Source organism: Ammospiza nelsoni, chromosome 3 (assembly GCF_027579445.1).
Source record: "Ammospiza nelsoni isolate bAmmNel1 chromosome 3, bAmmNel1.pri, whole genome shotgun sequence".
Lineage (NCBI taxonomy): Eukaryota > Metazoa > Chordata > Aves > Passeriformes > Passerellidae > Ammospiza > Ammospiza nelsoni.
The window spans coordinates 93,609,094-93,627,018 of record NC_080635.1 but is presented as its reverse complement, the minus strand read 5'-3'; the positions used below and the strand labels follow the sequence as shown (position 1 = coordinate 93,627,018).

General features: G+C 40.8%; 1 protein-coding gene across 1 annotated transcript in view; it reads left to right on the top strand.

Annotated features, from left to right (window-relative positions):
- The window catches only part of SH3BGRL2 (SH3 domain binding glutamate rich protein like 2), a 39,448-nt gene extending 25,052 nt beyond the window's left edge, over nucleotides 1-14,396 (top strand). Inside the window, exons 3-4 of the mRNA XM_059467806.1 lie at nucleotides 8,949-9,029; nucleotides 10,141-14,396. Of these exons, the coding sequence (XP_059323789.1) occupies nucleotides 8,949-9,029; nucleotides 10,141-10,155 (96 nt within the window). The 3' untranslated portion in view covers nucleotides 10,156-14,396. The remainder of the gene's footprint in view (nucleotides 1-8,948; nucleotides 9,030-10,140) is intronic.
- The last annotated feature ends 3,529 nt before the right edge of the window (nucleotides 14,397-17,925 follow it).

Here is a 17,925-nt window from a genome sequence, read left to right as displayed (position 1 = left end):
AGTGAAACTGCACTCTTGTGAAGCTGCAAGTTAGCACTTTGAACAGTGACAGTTTTATATGCAACAATCTGCCGCTGAAGGGAGATTGCCTGAAATTTAGGCCAACCAAAATTAAAAGGAAATCTATCTCCAGGTGGGAATTTGAGCCAAAGGGAAAAAGGGAAAATATTTACATAGCAGGCTGACTCTTTTTTTTTTTTCCCTTTGAAGCTGTTCATATGGTTTAGAGTGTTATGGTAATTCCTGATGGAGTGCCTAGTGAGCAGCAGTAGAGACAGAGATATGTGATATTTTTTGTCCTCCCCTGAAATGTAATATATGGGTGTCAACTCCAACAAAACAGCAAAGGCATATAGACAAAACAGAAATTAAATAGGCTGCTGAAAGAGGTGCAGTGTTCTTGGGAAACTGTTCAGTACACAGACAATTATTGTAGCCCTGATTTCTTTGCACTGTTATGTATCATTCTATTCTGGGGTTTTTTAAGATAATGAAAAGATGCATGCATGTTTCTTTTTCTTCCTTTTTTGTAGGTGTCACATTACAACTAAATAACTGCTCACTGATAAAAGAAAGAAGAGAATTTAACAAAACTGGCTAGAGGCCACCTCAGATTTTCTGCCCTGGCCTGTCATTGGAGAGTTTCTTATTATTCTGTGCCTGCAGGTACAGAGAGCTTGAACTCTGCCTCTAGATACTCGGGCAATGTGGCAGAATTCACCTTAGCCTGCCTGCTGTTGTGTGTTCACTTTAGGAGCTAGAGGAGTTGTGAGGCTAATTTGGTATCCAGCAAGTCTACATTTGATTCTCTGCACCCTTGCAGATGTCTTACCTGATTCACTTAGCAATTTTTTTTTGTCCCAATCTGCTTTTAGAAGAGGGAAAATTTTGCTAGATAAAAGTTAATGTGAATTACTCAGAGATCATGTAACATTTGTTAATGGCTAATGATGCTAAAAACTTTCTTGACTAATTATTTTTGCCATCAGAAGTAGAGTTTCCTGTATGGTAAATTTAAGCTCTGTGTGAAATTGTTCTTAATTACCTTTTGCAGTTGTGTTGCAGCAGTTTTTGGCTCTGAGGCACCCACAAACCCTAGGCTGAATGTGACTTGAGGCCAGTGGCATGTACTGTTTATCTTCCTGGTTAAGGCTTTGTCTCAATGAGGAATACAGAAGGCTGGTGTTGGAAAGCAACCCCTGGCCAAGAGTCTTCTCCATGTTGGGAGGATTCTGCTCAGATCATTCACAAGGGCTGGTTACAACTTTCAGACTATGCCTATGCTGTTGCCATCCACTTCTCCATTGCTTTTCTGTGTCCTGAGGAAAAGAGCTTTAGTTCTGTGTAATATGTACTTTATAAAGGGAAATGTGGTACCAGAGGCAAAGTGTAGAGTAGCCAGCTTGCCCAGTGCCAGGGCTTAAAAAATAGAAGCTCAGCAACTAAGTAAAAATATAATAATGCAAGAATTTTATTTTCCTCAGAGAAGTCAGGACTCATTTCAGTAATGTATAATAGTGTTGCTGTTTACCCTGTAGTGGAGAGAGTACAATCTTGTTGAGCACCACAGTTTTTATTTGGACTAAATAAACTTCATTAATAGCTGTTTCAAAGTGAAGTAGCAGGTATTTTGTAGACAATCCCTTCACATAAAGATGATAGGCATCAAAGACATCTCTGGAGATACCTTACTCTGTTTGCAGACGTTTTATTTCCTAAATATAATAATGTAGGGTGTTCATCTATTTTAGAACACCTAAAAGGGACTGGTGCAAAATTAGAATTGTTACTTCTACAGGATATAGTTGAAAATACTGCACATTTCTTTTTCATTTTTATATTTATTACACTGATATTCTGCAAAACTTATCAGCAAGTGTGACATAATTATTAAAATTTTTGTTTGGGATCCTAATTCTCCTTTCCATGGAACAGAAACTTACTATTGTGCCATGCTTTCTTGAAAAAACAGGTTTTATTATTGAAGGTGTTGGACTACTTTAACTAAAGTCTTTTTAAAAGGCGAGTTCTAAAATAGAGGATAAATTATATATGAGGAAAGGCTAAGAAATCTTAATAAGTGGCAGTAATACTTTGAAGTCACATAGTATTGCACAGAATACAGATGAAGCAGTATTTTGGAACAATATCTAGAAAAAGCCATGGCTGTTGTTAGAGAACAGCCAGGATGAAATAAGTAATTCAGTCTGCTACTGTTCCACTTGGGTCCAAGTTAAAAGATGTGCATGCAGAGCTACTGTGCAGCACGGTCATTTTGTGTCTTTTAGTCATTACCTCGTGTAACAGGCCATAGTTAACTCCCTGATATTTCCATCTCTCCCTTTCTCAAATTCCTGTTGTGGTCTGATTTGATAATATTCTTATCCAAACAATTTGTAAAATGACACAGTGAGCTGGAGGGTGCGCAAAAGGTGGAGGTGACAGCCCTTACCATCCACAGTACTTAGGGATTCTGCCACTTTCTCCCCTGAACTCTTCTGCCCCAGGTGGGCACTAGGCACTGGATTTGAGGTCTTCAGTGCTTGTCTAAGGGAAGCCCTGCTGCATTTGGACTCCCTGCATTGGAGGTGAGGGATATCAGTTCTTAGACAGTTGATGTCTGTGTACCCTGGCACCATTGCTGCAAGAATGACAAACATCACATCAGCCAGAGTTTGTCCTGTACTGTCCAAACAATAGAGCTGTGGCTGACATCTGCTCCCTTTTATTAAAGCCTTTGTTTCTGGAAGGCTACAACTAGACAGATTACCAAAATAAACATCTGGCCTTTAGCAGAGGAGTAACAAGTTGTTTTGTAGAGTCAATTCTATAAGCTCTTTAAAAATCCTGTGCAGAGATCTTATCAGAAGGTTAGGTAATGAAAACTGTCATGTTTAGCTTGTTCTGTGTTGTACAGACAAGATCTTTTATTTGTATATTTATATAATATTAAAAGAGACTTACACATGCACACACATTCTCCAAGGAGAGCTGTGCTGCGTAAGAGTTTTCCATTGTAATCCTAATCAGATCAGTAAATGAATGTCATCTGTTCTGGAGAACTGAACTGCCCTTTTCAGGGAGGATGTTAGCAGCTCATTCTCAATGGAATACAGTATTAACTCAGTCAGTAGCAAAGTGCTGATTCAATGTGTTTAAATTATGGGTTCCTCACTATTACTTGAAGGAGCAATTATGTCGCCTCTTTTATAAGAACGGAGAGATCGTAATCTTATATTAAAAATATTGACAAGGAGAAGTAAATGAAGCCATTTATTATAATGGTTAATAGCTTCTGAAAAATAAAAGAATTAAAGACACTCAAAAATATATTAAGGGAATTGCAGCAGTTAATAAATAACCTAAAATACAGGAATAACTTTGATTAGATACTTAGATAAGGCAATGTAAAATACACTCACAATATTTGGATAGGTAATCTAAAATACACTCACAGAAGAAACTTTGGAATATTTGAAGAAGTGGAAGCCAATAAGTTAAAGTGACCTGCCAACCCGTTAGGATCAAGCCAAGTACAACAGTTACTTCAGCTAAGTCATGGAAAAACATGCCAAGGATGACAGGAAGAAGACCAAATTAGGAAAAGCTTAAAATTTAACTGAGGAAGACCAAGAATTCCCAGAAGACTCCGCCTGCCTATGCATGTAATAAATGATGTAATCCTTGTTTAAAATTGTATAAAAACCCGCTTTTGCTGTACATAATTCAGAAGTCCATTTTGTGATTTCTCCGACGTGTCGTAATAAAATACCTCCTGCTTATCTGACTTAGGCTGAGTCTCTTAAGCAGTTATTCTCGCCTTTTGGGGCAAAATTCGGCATCATAAATTTGAAAAGCATGCCAGTGGAGTAATCTATAAGTGTTGTCCAGTAATCAATGCACTTTAAAAATCTTTAGGAAAAGCTATGCAGGCTACATTTGGGTGGATTTCTTGTTTTTTGGCTTCTTGGTGTGGTAAGCAATAAAGATTTGTCTGAGATGTTTAACAAGCTCGCTCTTGTTGCCAACTAAAAGCAAACAGCCACAAAACCAACTTGCTTGTTTAAAGAAACTTACTGGAAAGAATTTTATTCACAGTTGCTGTCTTTAAAAGTTCATTAGATGTAATGTTCTCCTAATTTCAGTGCATTAGTGAAGGTAAAATTGCTAACTGTAAATCTGCTTTGTGTTAGTGTTTTACTTTGATCCAACGCCTTCATGTTTCTGCTATGTTCCTTGAAGCCCAAATAATTATTTATGCTGATCTGCCGTACTGCCTATTTTAACTTTGGTGTGTACTAAATAGTTTCTCCCAGCAGTGACAGTGTTTATTTAAACAATCCTGAGTATACCTGCTTAGCAAAATCCTGAGCCAAATTAATTATGTCAGTGTCTGTAATTACATCACTGCAGTGATCTGGTTTCCAGGAATACATCACACTTAAGGAATACATCACACTTAAGGTCTAGTGATCATCACAGCTGGGAGATCTGGGATGCAGCTGATGCTGTGCCAGCTTGAGCTTTGTAAACTTGGCCATTGGTGTTGAGAGAAGAACTTACCCTGGAAGTGGGATTTCTAAAGAAGAGAGAATTCCCAAGAACCAGGTTTTCCTACTGGAGTAAATTGCATAAAACCCACATGAAGGCCAGAAGAACCTAAGGCATTTGTGTCGGATTTCCTGAATGCTTGTCCAATGTCTAAAAGACTAAGCTGATGTTGGTTTTCTGTAGCATTTGGGCAGTAGATGGTCTTTGGCATTACTCCGTGATGTAGACATTAACAAAGTTCTCCTGTCTTAAAGAGGTGCAAAACAGCTACAACATCTTTTATTTCCAGGGTAAGCTGCAAAGATTCAAACTTTAGAAATAAAGCTGTGGAAGTGTGAGGCTTGGAGGCTTGAGTTGTTTTGTGTTTTGGTTTCTTTTTTTTCCCTTTACCATCATGCTTAATGGACAACATCACATGGCCTTGCTAATTATTGGGAGTTGGAACTAGATGATCTTTGAGGTCCCTTGCAGCCCAAGTAATCTTCTGATTCTATGATCATTTTAAAACTTAGTGTGTGATAGACCTTAAGATTAGCATAAATGGCCTTACATTTGTGAGACTGAAGGTCCATCAAGCCTAGTTTTGTCCCAACAGTGGTCATAAGCCTAGGAAAGACCACAAACAAGATATGAAATGGTTAAGTATTTTCCTTGTCGCTAGTTATTTTTCTGAAATAAATGTCACTTTAACATATTTTGTAATTCTTACTACATTTTTCTTTCATGAACTTGAAAGGTTTCTGGTGGAAACCTTTAGCATCTTCAGTATGCTCTGGAAGTGCATTCCATGTGTCCACTAACACATCTAGTACCAAGCGTCCTGCCATCACAGTGAGCTTCACAGCCTTCCTAGCCTTCCTCCCCTTACCCTCTGGGGTAACTTTGGTGCTGAAGACCTTTGCAGCCACAGTTTGTCTCTCTATCCCAGTTTAGAGTCACTCAGCAGGAGCTGGGAGAGCAAAGCAGAGCTTTAGGCCACACAAGGCCAACAAGATTTTGCTTGTTTATAGGTGAGCTACAGGCAAGCAGCTCACCTACAGTGGCTTCAGTTTATTTTGAACTAAGCAAGAGCCTATTAGGTCAGCTAATCCACTCCCTAGCAGCTCACGGAGCACATCAAATGCTGTGACTGTTGTGGTGTTAAAACAGAGAGGCTGTGTCCTGCTCAGGTTACGTGGTGGGTCATGGACCTGCCTCCAACTTTAAGGGTGAGGAACCATGCCTAAAGCAATCAGCTAGTTATTATCCTGTTGAAAGGCCCTTTCTGCCTTGAAATGGCTTTTTACTTACTTTCTTTATCCTCCTGTCTCTTCTTTATCTCTTTAAACCATCCTGAGATATATTTTTTCCTCCTAACTGGCATTTGTCTTTATTGGTAACATTTCATACCCTCAGTCATGGGATTTATAATCTGTATTTTTGGTTTTTCAACTTCTCCAGAGGGATCGAGCATATCTGCATTGCTGATGATTCACGTGCACTGTCTCCACGTCCTACTAGTTTTAGTGCTCAGTTTTTAGTCAGTTTTGATGTTGCCAGAATTCTATACATTAATGAAGTGTGATTAGCAGTTCTGGAAAGCACCAAGTTCCATAATTTAAAATGCTACAGTCAAAATTATGTTTTACACATAGTTGCCTTATGATGTGGGGCAGTGGGTAGCAGTTTGTTGTACTTGTATATTTTTAGGTAAACTGCTGCTGTCTGAGAGCCTCCCATTGGCAATGGGAGCCCCTTCCCCTGCACAGGGGCAGGACAGCACTGCTCCACTGATGCCAGCAAAGCCACAGCACTCCCTGGGTAGAGCTGCTTGGGACAGTGACAAGAGGGTTGTAGTAACTTGCTGCCAGTAGTGAAGCATGGTGCAGAAAAAGGGAACCTCTGCCTTGCCAGAACCAGTGAATGGTGGTGTCCTTCCTCTGTGGGAGGCAGAGTGTCCACAGAGTTTTCCCAAATGGAATCCATTGGGTCACCAGTAAGTTAGGCTCCTGCTTGGGTGTGAAATTCTCATTTTCACTGAGCTTGTGCTCTTTTCCTTCTTCAGCATACGTCTACTGCTGGTAGCAGTGTGATGTCCTTTATTGAGATTAGAATTTTTATGTCCTCACCCATGGATTTAGTGTCTTTACACATGGCCCAAATCTGCACAGACTTCCTCTCCTTCTAATGGCAAGATCAAAGGCAGGGTGTTTTTGGAGTGTCCTTTATTTGTTCTGTGTTACAGGAAAAGCCAGGGATGCCCACTTTGAACTCCTACCAGTCATGACACAACCACTGAGTCATTGAGATCATACTTCTCAATAATCTCTTAAGAAACTACTCTGCTAAAGGGATTTCTTAAAATTTTTATAGGACTATTATGTATTTTTATAAGATTCTTTGTTTCACATTTGAATATTTTGAGATCACTGATTGTCATTGCAGACATCACTAGGAAAATTCTCCTATTTAAAATTTACTTCTACTTTATCTAAAAGCATGAGGCTTCTTCTCCCCCACCGCCCATGAAAGTAAGTGTCAATAGGATTTAAATACGTTTTGCAATGCAGATATTTCAAAACATCAGGGAGATTGCTTCTGGTGGATAATCTCTTATGGTTCTTAAATATTCAGGTCCTTTTAAAATGAATCAATCCACTGGGTTTTGTGGTCCTTCAAACATAGACTGAGCTCGCTGTTTAACCTTCACAATTTTTTCAGTAAGTGAATCCATATTTGTTAATGGGTAAAAATATGGAAAAAAAACATAGTAAGTCAGGACTTGATAATTCTAAAAGTAAAATGGTAACTAGTACTTGAGGACAGCTTTTTGTTGTTAAATATTAAATTACTTTACAGAGGTTAGGTTAAACAGATGTTGGTGGATTAGCTGAGCATCAGTCATTGTCAGAGCCACAACTGCAGCCTTTTCTTCGTAGTTTCTGAGTCCTTCTCTGCTCTGTTTTTCTTACCAGTTTATTAACAAAGAGTGAAAAAAACATGGTATTACAGTAGTGATACTGCTAAAGCTAATTGAAGTACTGGGATTAAGAATCTTCAGGATAGAAGATTGCCAGCATTTGAAAACAGTGCTGAGAGATGATGACTCACCTGAACAAACACAGAACCTTCCTTGGACAAACTGTTGAGTCCAAGAAGTGTCTGGGGGTTAGTGAAGGCTGCCTGTGGTGCTTAGGAGGGAGAGTGTTCCTGGCAGGGACCCAAAAAGGTGTCTGCCACCGCAGCTGCCTGCCTGCAGGTTGGCTGCTGGTAGTTTACAGGGCTGTAATAGGCATCTTCAGGCATTTTAGACCTGCCCTGATGTTAAAGAAAGGGCTGTGGGCTGTATTCATCCACTGCTGCCCTACCTTCAGCTCCAGAGAGTGTGACTCACTTGTCAATGGGCCCCATGGAGCAAATGAAGGTTATTTCTCAGGTCGATCACAGGCTGTCTTCTTGTGTGTTGCTTATGTAGCCTGTGTCCCTCATGGGTTTTTATCTGCCTTAGAAGAGTCAGAACAGACCTTTTTAAAGTTTAATATGTCCATGCAGCTTTTGAAGTCTCATTCTTAGAGGTCAAGGGCTTAATAAAACATCCTTCTGCATAGCTTCAGCATTACTTATTACTTCTGTAGGTATTCAGTGATTACATTGTTCCTTTTTAATCCATGGTGCAGTTGGGAATCCTTTCAGTAATTTTTCAGCTTACACCATGGTTTAGTTGATTTGCCTGTTTTACTTGGACTTACTTTCTGGCAATTAATTGTAAATTTTTATTAATTCCTAAGTTAGCATATGCCATGTTTTATGAAGAAAACAATAAAAAGTCATTTGAACTAGGTTTACTCTTTCTACTTATGTCAGCTAATATATCTGAGGCCTGAGGACCATTGTACACTCCTGCTGGCCTTTTGGTGTCTTTCACAGGTGCTTTCACATGGTGCAGCCATGGTCGTGGTTTTGGGGAGGCTGAGGCTGTTTGAATAATTATGCAACTGCACAGTATCCCAGTTCACACTGATATAGCAGTATATCATTGCTGAAATGCTGGTAAAGCATCTCCTTCTAGAGCATCATAAAGGTTTTACGAGAAATTCCGTACTTAAATACCTTTAAAATACACCCCCAGTAGAGTTTCTTTTGATGTAGGTACTTTTGATGCTTATACTTTCCTGTCAAAGAAGTGAGAGATGTTGAAGTTAGAGAATTTATGTGGTTTTCTTCACCCCTGTAGTTTGTAGTTTGTGATATCATTGCAGTTTAGGTTTTAGGTTTGAGTAGGAGAATAGGGGTAAGTATCAGTATTTTTCTGAGCATTACTACATGTTACTCTTTATTCTAATACAGGGTGTGGTAATATCAATAAGGAAAATAGGAATACAAATGTTGACTCATCTTTTCTTCTTTTAATTCTCTAGGATTATGATGGCTTTTTTGAATCAAAGGAGAGCAACACTGTATTCTCTTTTCTTGGACTGAAACCTACTTTGGCATCAAAGGTCAGTGTAGTATTGCAGACTTTTCATGGAATTCTTGACATGTTGAGATTGAATTTTCTTTGATACCTGTGTGGGATGGAGCTCTGTGTTTGGATGCATCCCTTCTGTGAGCCATACTTTGTTCATATCACCCTCGTGCTAGTGAAGTAATTGAGATGGTTGTAAGGAAAAGTAAAGCATTTTAAATGAAAACAAGCATGTACATGGGAGTAATTTGGGACAGCATATAAATTAAGTTCAAAGTTCTCCTTCACATTCTCAATCTAAATTGTAAGCAATTGGCTTGATTATAGCAGGAGACAGAACTTAATCACTGGACTTTCTGAAGCCTGGCATAATGGCTCAGCATTTATTCATTAGGCATTAATTAAGTTAATGCTGAAATGCTGGAGTAGTCAGAACTTACATTAACTTTTTTGAATTCAGTTTTAGCAAACACATATCTAGAGGTCGGAACACAAAGCCAGGTAATATCTTTCTGTTGAGGGCAGTATAACAGAGGAAATTTTATTGCCATATGGAAGTCTGGATACTTCTTCAAACAGATTGTGTGGTGCACCTTTTGGCAATAGATCAAACACAGAGGGGAGGATTTTTCTTTCCTTGGATACTGTAGATATAGATGTATTTGGTGCCAGTACTGTTTCAGGCCTGGGTGGTGGCTCTTGGGTATCTATAGCTCCTCTTCTGCCAGGAATTAATTTATTCCTGGACCCCTTGAGGGACAGCAGTAGGAAGGAACCTCAGCAGAGGACCACAGAAGCAGGTTATTTTGGCAGCCTGCCTCACTTTGTAGTTTGGAGGACTTATCGTAGGAAAAAGATGATGTTCTGACACAATCTGAAATAGCAGCTTCTATGCAGCTCTGTTCCTAGAAAATATGGTGTTGGAGGCCTAGAGAGGTCTCTCTATAAACTTCCTGCTTCAGTCTGGTGGTACTTCAGAGAGATGCGTCCTCAGCTCCTAGGTGGTCTGGGATTAGGGTCACCTTATATGCCAAGGTCACAGGTACGGGAGATGACAATGTATCCATAACATTAATATTATGTCAATAATTAATAATCATATTTATATATTTAATAATACTATTTATTTTTTCTCTTTTCAATAGGAGTCAGAACCCTAGAAAGCCCATATGAAGTACCAACAAGCACATTCCTGAATGACTATCCTTCAGCACATAACAGCTTCCCTAATGGATCACTGTGATAGAGCAAACATGTGTCAGTAGTAGTAGTCTGCTTGCCATGAGATGGTGCTCTCCAATAATGTGGAGCTAATAACATGCACATGAAGTAGGATTAAGGCTGGGCTACTCATCTTCCTTTGTAAAAATGCTCACTGTTGATGTTTCACTTTTGTCTTTTGGTTGCTTTTGCAACTGGCCCTGATATTCTAGCAGGCACGTGTGTTTGAGAATAAGGAGTGAAAGTGTAGGGCTTGTATCATTCATGGGTATTCTTATACAGTCACATTCCTTCCCTTTTTTAATTCCTCCCACTACTGTAGTTCAAATGAATAGTTAAAGTGCTGCTGGTTATTATGATGTTTGTGCTGGCTATGATCCAGAAGGTAAAAAGCATCCATCTTGAGCTCTCAGTCTAAGCTAATAACTGCCATATTTTTGCTCTACATTTATTTATTTATTGCGATGTTTATTCTAGATCATGGTTATTTTAAGAGACATGGGCTGCTAATCTTGTTAATGAAGACTTGATTTGTCTAATGATGCACGTTGCAACTGACTGTTTAAAACAAGTTGCTATCATGAAGGAGGTGCCAAAGTGAAATATTTTGACATGTTTCCAAATGCAGGTGAAATGTTCAGTAAATGTTTCCTTGGTGGAAATACTGGGGAGTTCAGAAGAATTAAAGGGGTCTTACAGCTAATGATACTATGAAGTTATCTCTTAAATGAGGAAGTCTTAACACCCAAGGCTGGAGCTCTATAGTTGGACTGTCTTAAAATGAAATTTTGCCAAAACTTCAATTTACCTTCAATAATACACGGCTCCACCACAAGCCACATGAGAGTCAAGGGGGTACTTTGAGAGCCAGGTGTCAGTCCCACGATGGTTAAACACTCCACCATGGTCCAAGAGCATGTCTAACTTGCCTAGCTGTTGTCCTCGTTTTATATCCCCAGATGTGGTGATGTGGAGGTGCCTGGAAGACAGTGAGAAAGCTGAGTGTGTGCTTTGCCAAATGAGGCCAGAGAGGTTGTTCAGTTGTGTAATAAGTAAAGGAAATGGAGATTATTCCAGTGGGACTGCACTGATGCACATAGCAGAACTTAGGCCCATGACTTGCCAATAATTATTACAAAATGCATTCTAGACAGAAGTAAAATTGCATCATGCATTTTGAATCAAATCTGATACATAAATAACAGCTGTGTTGTGATGTGGCTTTTCCTACAGTGATTTCATACTGGCAAGGTGGTGCCACCACAGTGAATGTCCTTGTGTCTTCAGGTAAATGGGACACAGCCACTATGTAGAAAAGCTACTTTGCAATCACAGCATCCCTCAGACTGTGTGGTTTGAAGGAAGCCAGACTTGTAAAAAGTATCAGAAAGCAACACTACCACAACAAAAGCAACACCTGTGAAACAAATCACATGTTCTGCTGGCATCAGTAGTCATGGCATGCCAGACATGTCAGCTGGAAAGGACAGCTGAAGGTCATCTGGTGCATCACTGTCAAAATCAGGCCAAAGAACCACACTAGCTTGAAACAAATAGGGGTTTGTCTAGCAGAGCATTAAGAATATCCAGAGATGAAAATCTCATAACTATCTAGGTAACCTGTGGCATTGCTGCAGTGCTTTCCTAGTGAAAACTTTATCTTTTAAAGTCCAGCTTTGACTCCTAGGCTTTAATTTGAGGCTGTTACCTTTGCTGTGTCTGTTTGGCACTCACAATAAGAGATTGGCACCATTGTTTTTTGAACAGCCCTCAAGATAGTTGTAGGCTATCATTGGGTCACCTCTTAGCCTTCTTCTTACCAGACTGAACAAACCTGGCTGCTCAGCTGAGCTAAAGCGCTAGACGGAGGAAGAGCACACACAGGTTTGAAATCTGTGGCTGTATTTGCTGGTCAAAGTCTTTGCCAGAGCACCTTCTCTAGAGGAATCCTGAACGGGCATTGATGTATGTGCGTACATTTTTAAGAATTATGTTATCTGTGTCAAGGTACTGTGACATTCTTGTAACCAATCCCATATTTTCATGAGACTTGAACTTCACTATAGGAAGGGAATATGATATGAGGTGGAGCTGTACATTGTTAACTTCACCACATTCAGTATAACTATTTCTTAAAAGAAGTTAAAATATTTAACTTTGTAAATGAATAGAGATATAAATGTACGTAATTTTGCAGTTGATTACAGAGAAGCCATCCTGGATTTATCATGTACTTGATACATTGTAAACCTTGAGAACTGCCTGAAGTCCCAGGTCTGAAAAATTTACCTAACTGTATAAGCATATACACATGGGTAATCCTGGATGAAATCCCAGGCTTGCTAATGTGAAAGGAAAAACCACACTGATTTCTCCAGGGATAAAATTAGTTTCACAGAGCTCCTTTTGAATTTTGATAATTGTAGAATAGAAGGCTCTCGTTTAGTGGAGAGTTAGTCTTGTTTCAGCTGTTAAGTAAACCTGGCTTATTTCAGAGCATGTGTGTGGGCATAGTCAGTTGAATGGAGGACAACACTAGCTCCAAAGATATCCTGCTTGCTTGCATGGATTGGCAGTGTAAGTCCCTTAGAATGTGTGCTTTTGAATTATAAATAGCTAGTTAAAAAAAAAGTATATATGTTTGGATGTGAATTTTGTCTGTTGAATGACAGCCTTATTTTTGTAATTAAATCAAGTAGACTTCTAGTTTGTTACATAAGATGATCAGGAATTTTTTAATCAGTTTTGTAGTAATGAAATGTAGCTATCAGGTAACTGAAAAGGTCTGGGGAATCAAGAGACATTTACTGAAAGAAATAGGAAATTCTTAATTCTGTTTAAGATTTTGGCATATAGAGTTATGCTTAAGAACCAAATGATCCCAATTTCTAGCTAATACTGATAACTACCCCACTTTTTCAATGGAGAGCAGTGTGAGTGAAACCTAATCTTTGTACTTAGCTAAAGTTGCTGTGTGGGCTGACGTGCACGTGCACATTCACTGTATCAGTGGCTTTGACAGAGGTGTTTTTGTTTGTGCCACACACTACTGGATAGTGCCTTGCCAGAAAGAGGACTGTTTCTGTGGGGTCTTCTTAGATGTGCTTAAACTTTCAACTGAGAAAGGTGTAGTTTCTATATTGCTAGTTTTTAATAATACAGTAAATTTATTTTGATGCCTGAGTCAAAAGGCACATGCTTTGTAAGACTGAAACAGTTTTTGATGAGTCTTCTGAACTCTTGATTTTTCCTAGGTGACTTTATTTTTTGATTTTCTTTTCCTTTTTGTTGACTCTCTAGAATCAAACTTTCCAAGGGAAGTGAACCTGGAGTAAAGCCCATAAACTCATGTTTACACTTTCTTTAAAATAGTGTCTGATTCTAATGTTTAGCAGCCCAAGTGCTATCACTGAAAGGAAGAGTAGCTGCCAAGCTCTCGGTGGATTTTTTTGTTGTCCCTCCCTGTCCTTTTCCACCATCAGGCCATTTATTTCAGGTGTCCTATTCAGGCAATACCATGATTCAGAAGTAGGACCCTGAAATTGCCTTGTGGCCCTTCATGGAGTTCAAGAGTAGGGTGATCACCAGGAAAATGCCAAATCTCATTATCTTTCGGTAACTTATTCACTGATTTCACACCACCTTGGCATGGACAGTGGGAGGAGGATGGAGTCCCATATGTTCACCCTTCACAGGGAGCCCGAGTGGAGGACCCAGTGCAGAATGCTCCCAGCTTGCTCTGGCACCCTGAGCAGTGGTTCTCACAGGGACCCTTGGCTGGCAGTGGCACGTGTGACACCATGCACCGCTGCTTTCCACAGCACTCCAGCTGCATCGTGGCCTATGCTTCACCCTCCTGCTCCCTAAGGAATTTGGGAGGGAAAACAGAGAACACCTTCTTGAGAGCAGTCCTTCAGCCAGGGCAGATCCAGCTTACTCCCTTCTTGCTGGTCTTGGCTCTTCTCACGTGTGTAATCCTGTCCTGTGTAGGCCTACCTGTGTGCAAAGCTTCCACTCCCAGCCATCTGTAACATCCCTGTGGGGTCACAAACGTGGTGTTCCCCTTCACAGCATCAGTGTTCTGTAACTTGGGAGGGGAGGGAGCATGTTGCATCCTAGGTTGTGTACATGTTATGTATTAAACTCTGTTCATCTAATAAACTGCAATTCAAAAAAGAAATTTGCACTGTGTTGGATGTGCTAAAATAAACAATGAAAAATATGAGTTTAATCTTGTTGTGGCTTGCTCTGGTGGCAGCCTGGTGTTTTGGTTTGGGCAGCCTCTGCAGGTGGAAGCACTGCAGAACTTTTCACTGGGATGGGTGAGCCTGATTCTGTAAGATGTTAATTGGCTTTGAACCCCAGTGGCTGCATGGGAATTGCAATATGTCCAGAATACTTGCTGGTTTGGGGTCTCCCCAGATAATACATCATCCCTTTTTTTTTTTTATTACTATTTATCTTCCATTTCTTATACTTGGGTTACCTGGAAATAAACAGCAGATCCTTTGGGGTGGCTTGGACACTGGGGACAGGAAGTTTTCACACAATTAAGTTTTGTTCCTAGGGTTAAAACCCTCTGCTTTTTACATCTTGAATGTGAGTTCCTGGTTTGCCTATCCACTTTACCAATCCAGAAAAGCTAATTTAACACATTTTACCGTTTAGCCTGTAACCAAAGGTACAGGTTGCATAATTACAGTTTTCCCTTGATTCTCAGTCTAGTAAATAAGTTTTTAATACCTTTTTGTTCCTGTCTCAAACTTGCCTAGTCTATTGTGGTTGCTGCAATGAAAACTCCATTTGTGACTTTTGCTGCACCCTGGAGCAAGGTTCTGAGCCATCTACTTTAGGCAGGATGCATAAAAGAGGTACAGGTGGAATAGGCAAGCCTGAAATGCCTGCAGTGGGATCCTGAGCTGCTGTAGGATCAGTAGCACTGCTCTGAAGTGAGTGGAGCTGAAGTGGATGAGGCCTTATGTTGTGGTGGGTAGAAGCAGATTTTGCTGCATGGGTGGGCAGGATCTTCTTGATTTGCAGAGGAAGCAATGTTCTGTCACCTTGCTGGTGTTGCATCACAGCCTTCACTCTGTGTGAAAACCAGTGGCACTGCCATTCCTCCTACCTGGCTGCTGGGGACCACACTGAGAGCAGAAAGCAGGCAGAGGTCACACAGTGTGGCATGCCTTGCTACATGTGGCTGTCATCCTTCTGTGCATCCCAGCTCTGCCTCTGCTCCCTGTGCCAGGGCAGCGTCAGTGCACAAAAGCGCTTGGAAATCATCACTGTGCTTGTACACATGCAAATGTGTGTGCCAGTCTGTCTGCAGCTCATTCCTACCCCAGGGCAGCCAGTCTGGGCTGTTACAAGGTCCTAATGAACTCTCATTTGCTTGATTTGCGTTTCAGGTGCCAGAAGGACTTGCCTAATTCATCCCCTAGACTTCAACCAAGCTGTCACTGCCTTGATGGTCTCACCTGAAGTAGCCTCCTCAGGCTGTGTGGTGCAGCACAAGCAAACATTTTGGGTACAAGTCCTCTATATGATTTCTTTAAAGGTGATCATTAAATGTAATTCAGTCCTGTGGTAAATTTGAGAAACAGGAAATGACAGATTTAAGGAATTAACACTCTAAAGAAAAGGTCAGCTGGAGCCTTGAAAATTTGTGTTCAGAGGACAAGAAAGGAATTGTTACATTCTGATTTGGAAACAGGGAGTTGAGAAGCAGACACCTTGAGAAATGTGTGCCAATCTCTAGCTGCCTGGTTTCCCCATCCAGTTTAGCTGTCTACATACATCTAGTTCAGGAGAGGAACCTCACCCTGCAGGGAAAGCACACACTCCCAGGTCCAGGGGTTCTACCCCCTTCAACCCTGCCACACAGCAACCTGTGCTTATCTTTTCCTTTGTACCTCTTTGGAGATCAAGATCAATTTCACTGCAATCAATGGCTATCAAGATGTGAAAAATAAGAGCTGAGCCAGCACCTTCCACAAATAAACCTGGCAGACTGAATTTCTCTGCTGGGAACCCAAAGAAAAAAAAATAGCTAAAAAATAGCTTGCGTTTTTTTGCCTTGTTTCTTTGGGTGAGGCACTTCTGGTATCAGCAGGATTTTGCCAACACGTTGCTGTGAAGCACCAGAGTTGAGGGTGTAGAGGACTTCTAGCCCAGATGCCAAGCAAGAGCCATGATTGCTTTTCTGACTCCCAAAGGGACCAGACCCCCACTGCACCTAGGCATGGGGGACTTGTTCCACCAGTGTGAGACTGAAGGGGTGAGGAGCAGATTGGTGCTGGCATGGAGACAAACCTGCAGAAGGTGATCAGGAGCCCAGGGGCAACGCCAGGCAAATAATGAGGAGCTGTAGCAGGTGAGGTTTGCTGAAGATAACAGCTCAGGTTGGTCCCATTCTAGCTGCTGCTACCCCATTACTCCTCTTCATTAAAATACTTTCAGTTCACACCTTCCCAACAGGAAAAGGGTAATTATCAGATTTGATGGCTTCTGCATGCATTCCCAAGATAACCAATTTTCTTCTTTCCTGCCAATCTGTGTGTCAACTTCTCCTTTACAGGGCAAAGCTGTAAAGAGAGCACACACAGTGCTGGATATATGGATACATGGTGTGGGTGCTGCTGTGGGGCTCCAGTCTGCAGCACATAAGCACCAGCCCATCCTTCATTTGCAAAATCCATCCTGTGGAACCTGATATTAAGGCTAACAGCTCTTCCCTTAATTTTCTTTAGATTCTCTGAGTATGCTTAATGAAGGGAGGTAGGAAGAATGTGGGTGTGAAGAGGTCAGCCTTTCAGGTGTGAGAATTAAGAAAGCTGAATCACTCTTGAGCATGATACAAGCAGCACAGTAATGTCAGATACATAACATTTATAATTTAATTGTGGATTTTCTAATTAAAGCTGTATCTGGATGGGGCTCCAGCTTTCCTGCTGCACCTGCTTTGCCCACACACCCATATTGTCCTCTTTCAGCTATTGCCTCATGGCTGTCTGCTGGGAATGGCCCTTGCAGAGTCCTTTGGTGACATTGCCAGCCTGGAGCAGTGACAGAGCCATGAGCCATCTCCAAAGGGCAGGAACACTGCTTGCTGAGATGGCTGTGGTCCCACAAGCACTGCCTGTGACTGGTGCTGCAGAGCCTGTCATCCTGCTGCTGCCCCAGCACACTGCACCTGTCTGTTAATGGCTTTCACTGCTGAACCCAAAGTAATGGTCTTCTACATGAGACTTCTGTTATCATTGCCACTCTTGATATATCCTTCAGCCTGTTTTAATCTCTTGGTTTTCATAGCTTCAAATCCTCTGTTTTTCTTCCTGGTTTCAATGGATGTGCTTTTTTTCTTTTTAGATGTATTCTGTGAGTGGCATAAATTTGAGCTTAAGCCACGGAAGGGCTTTTAGGTCAGAAGAGCTGTACAGCATTGCTGTGAAATATGCTCTTGAGTCATTAAGGTAAATTGCTGTAGCATCAGTGCTGCTCCAGCTGGACTATAATACTTAAGCCCTAAGTGGCCATTTCATGTCCTTTGGAACATTCTTGCTCTGAGCAAAGTGTGATTATCCATCAAACCCACTTATACCTACCGAAACCTGCACAGGGGATGGCATTTCAATGCAACAGATTTCATGGTCTGCATTAAATAATCAGCCTAGAGGAGATTCTTGGGTTACAGAGACAAGTCCTCTGCT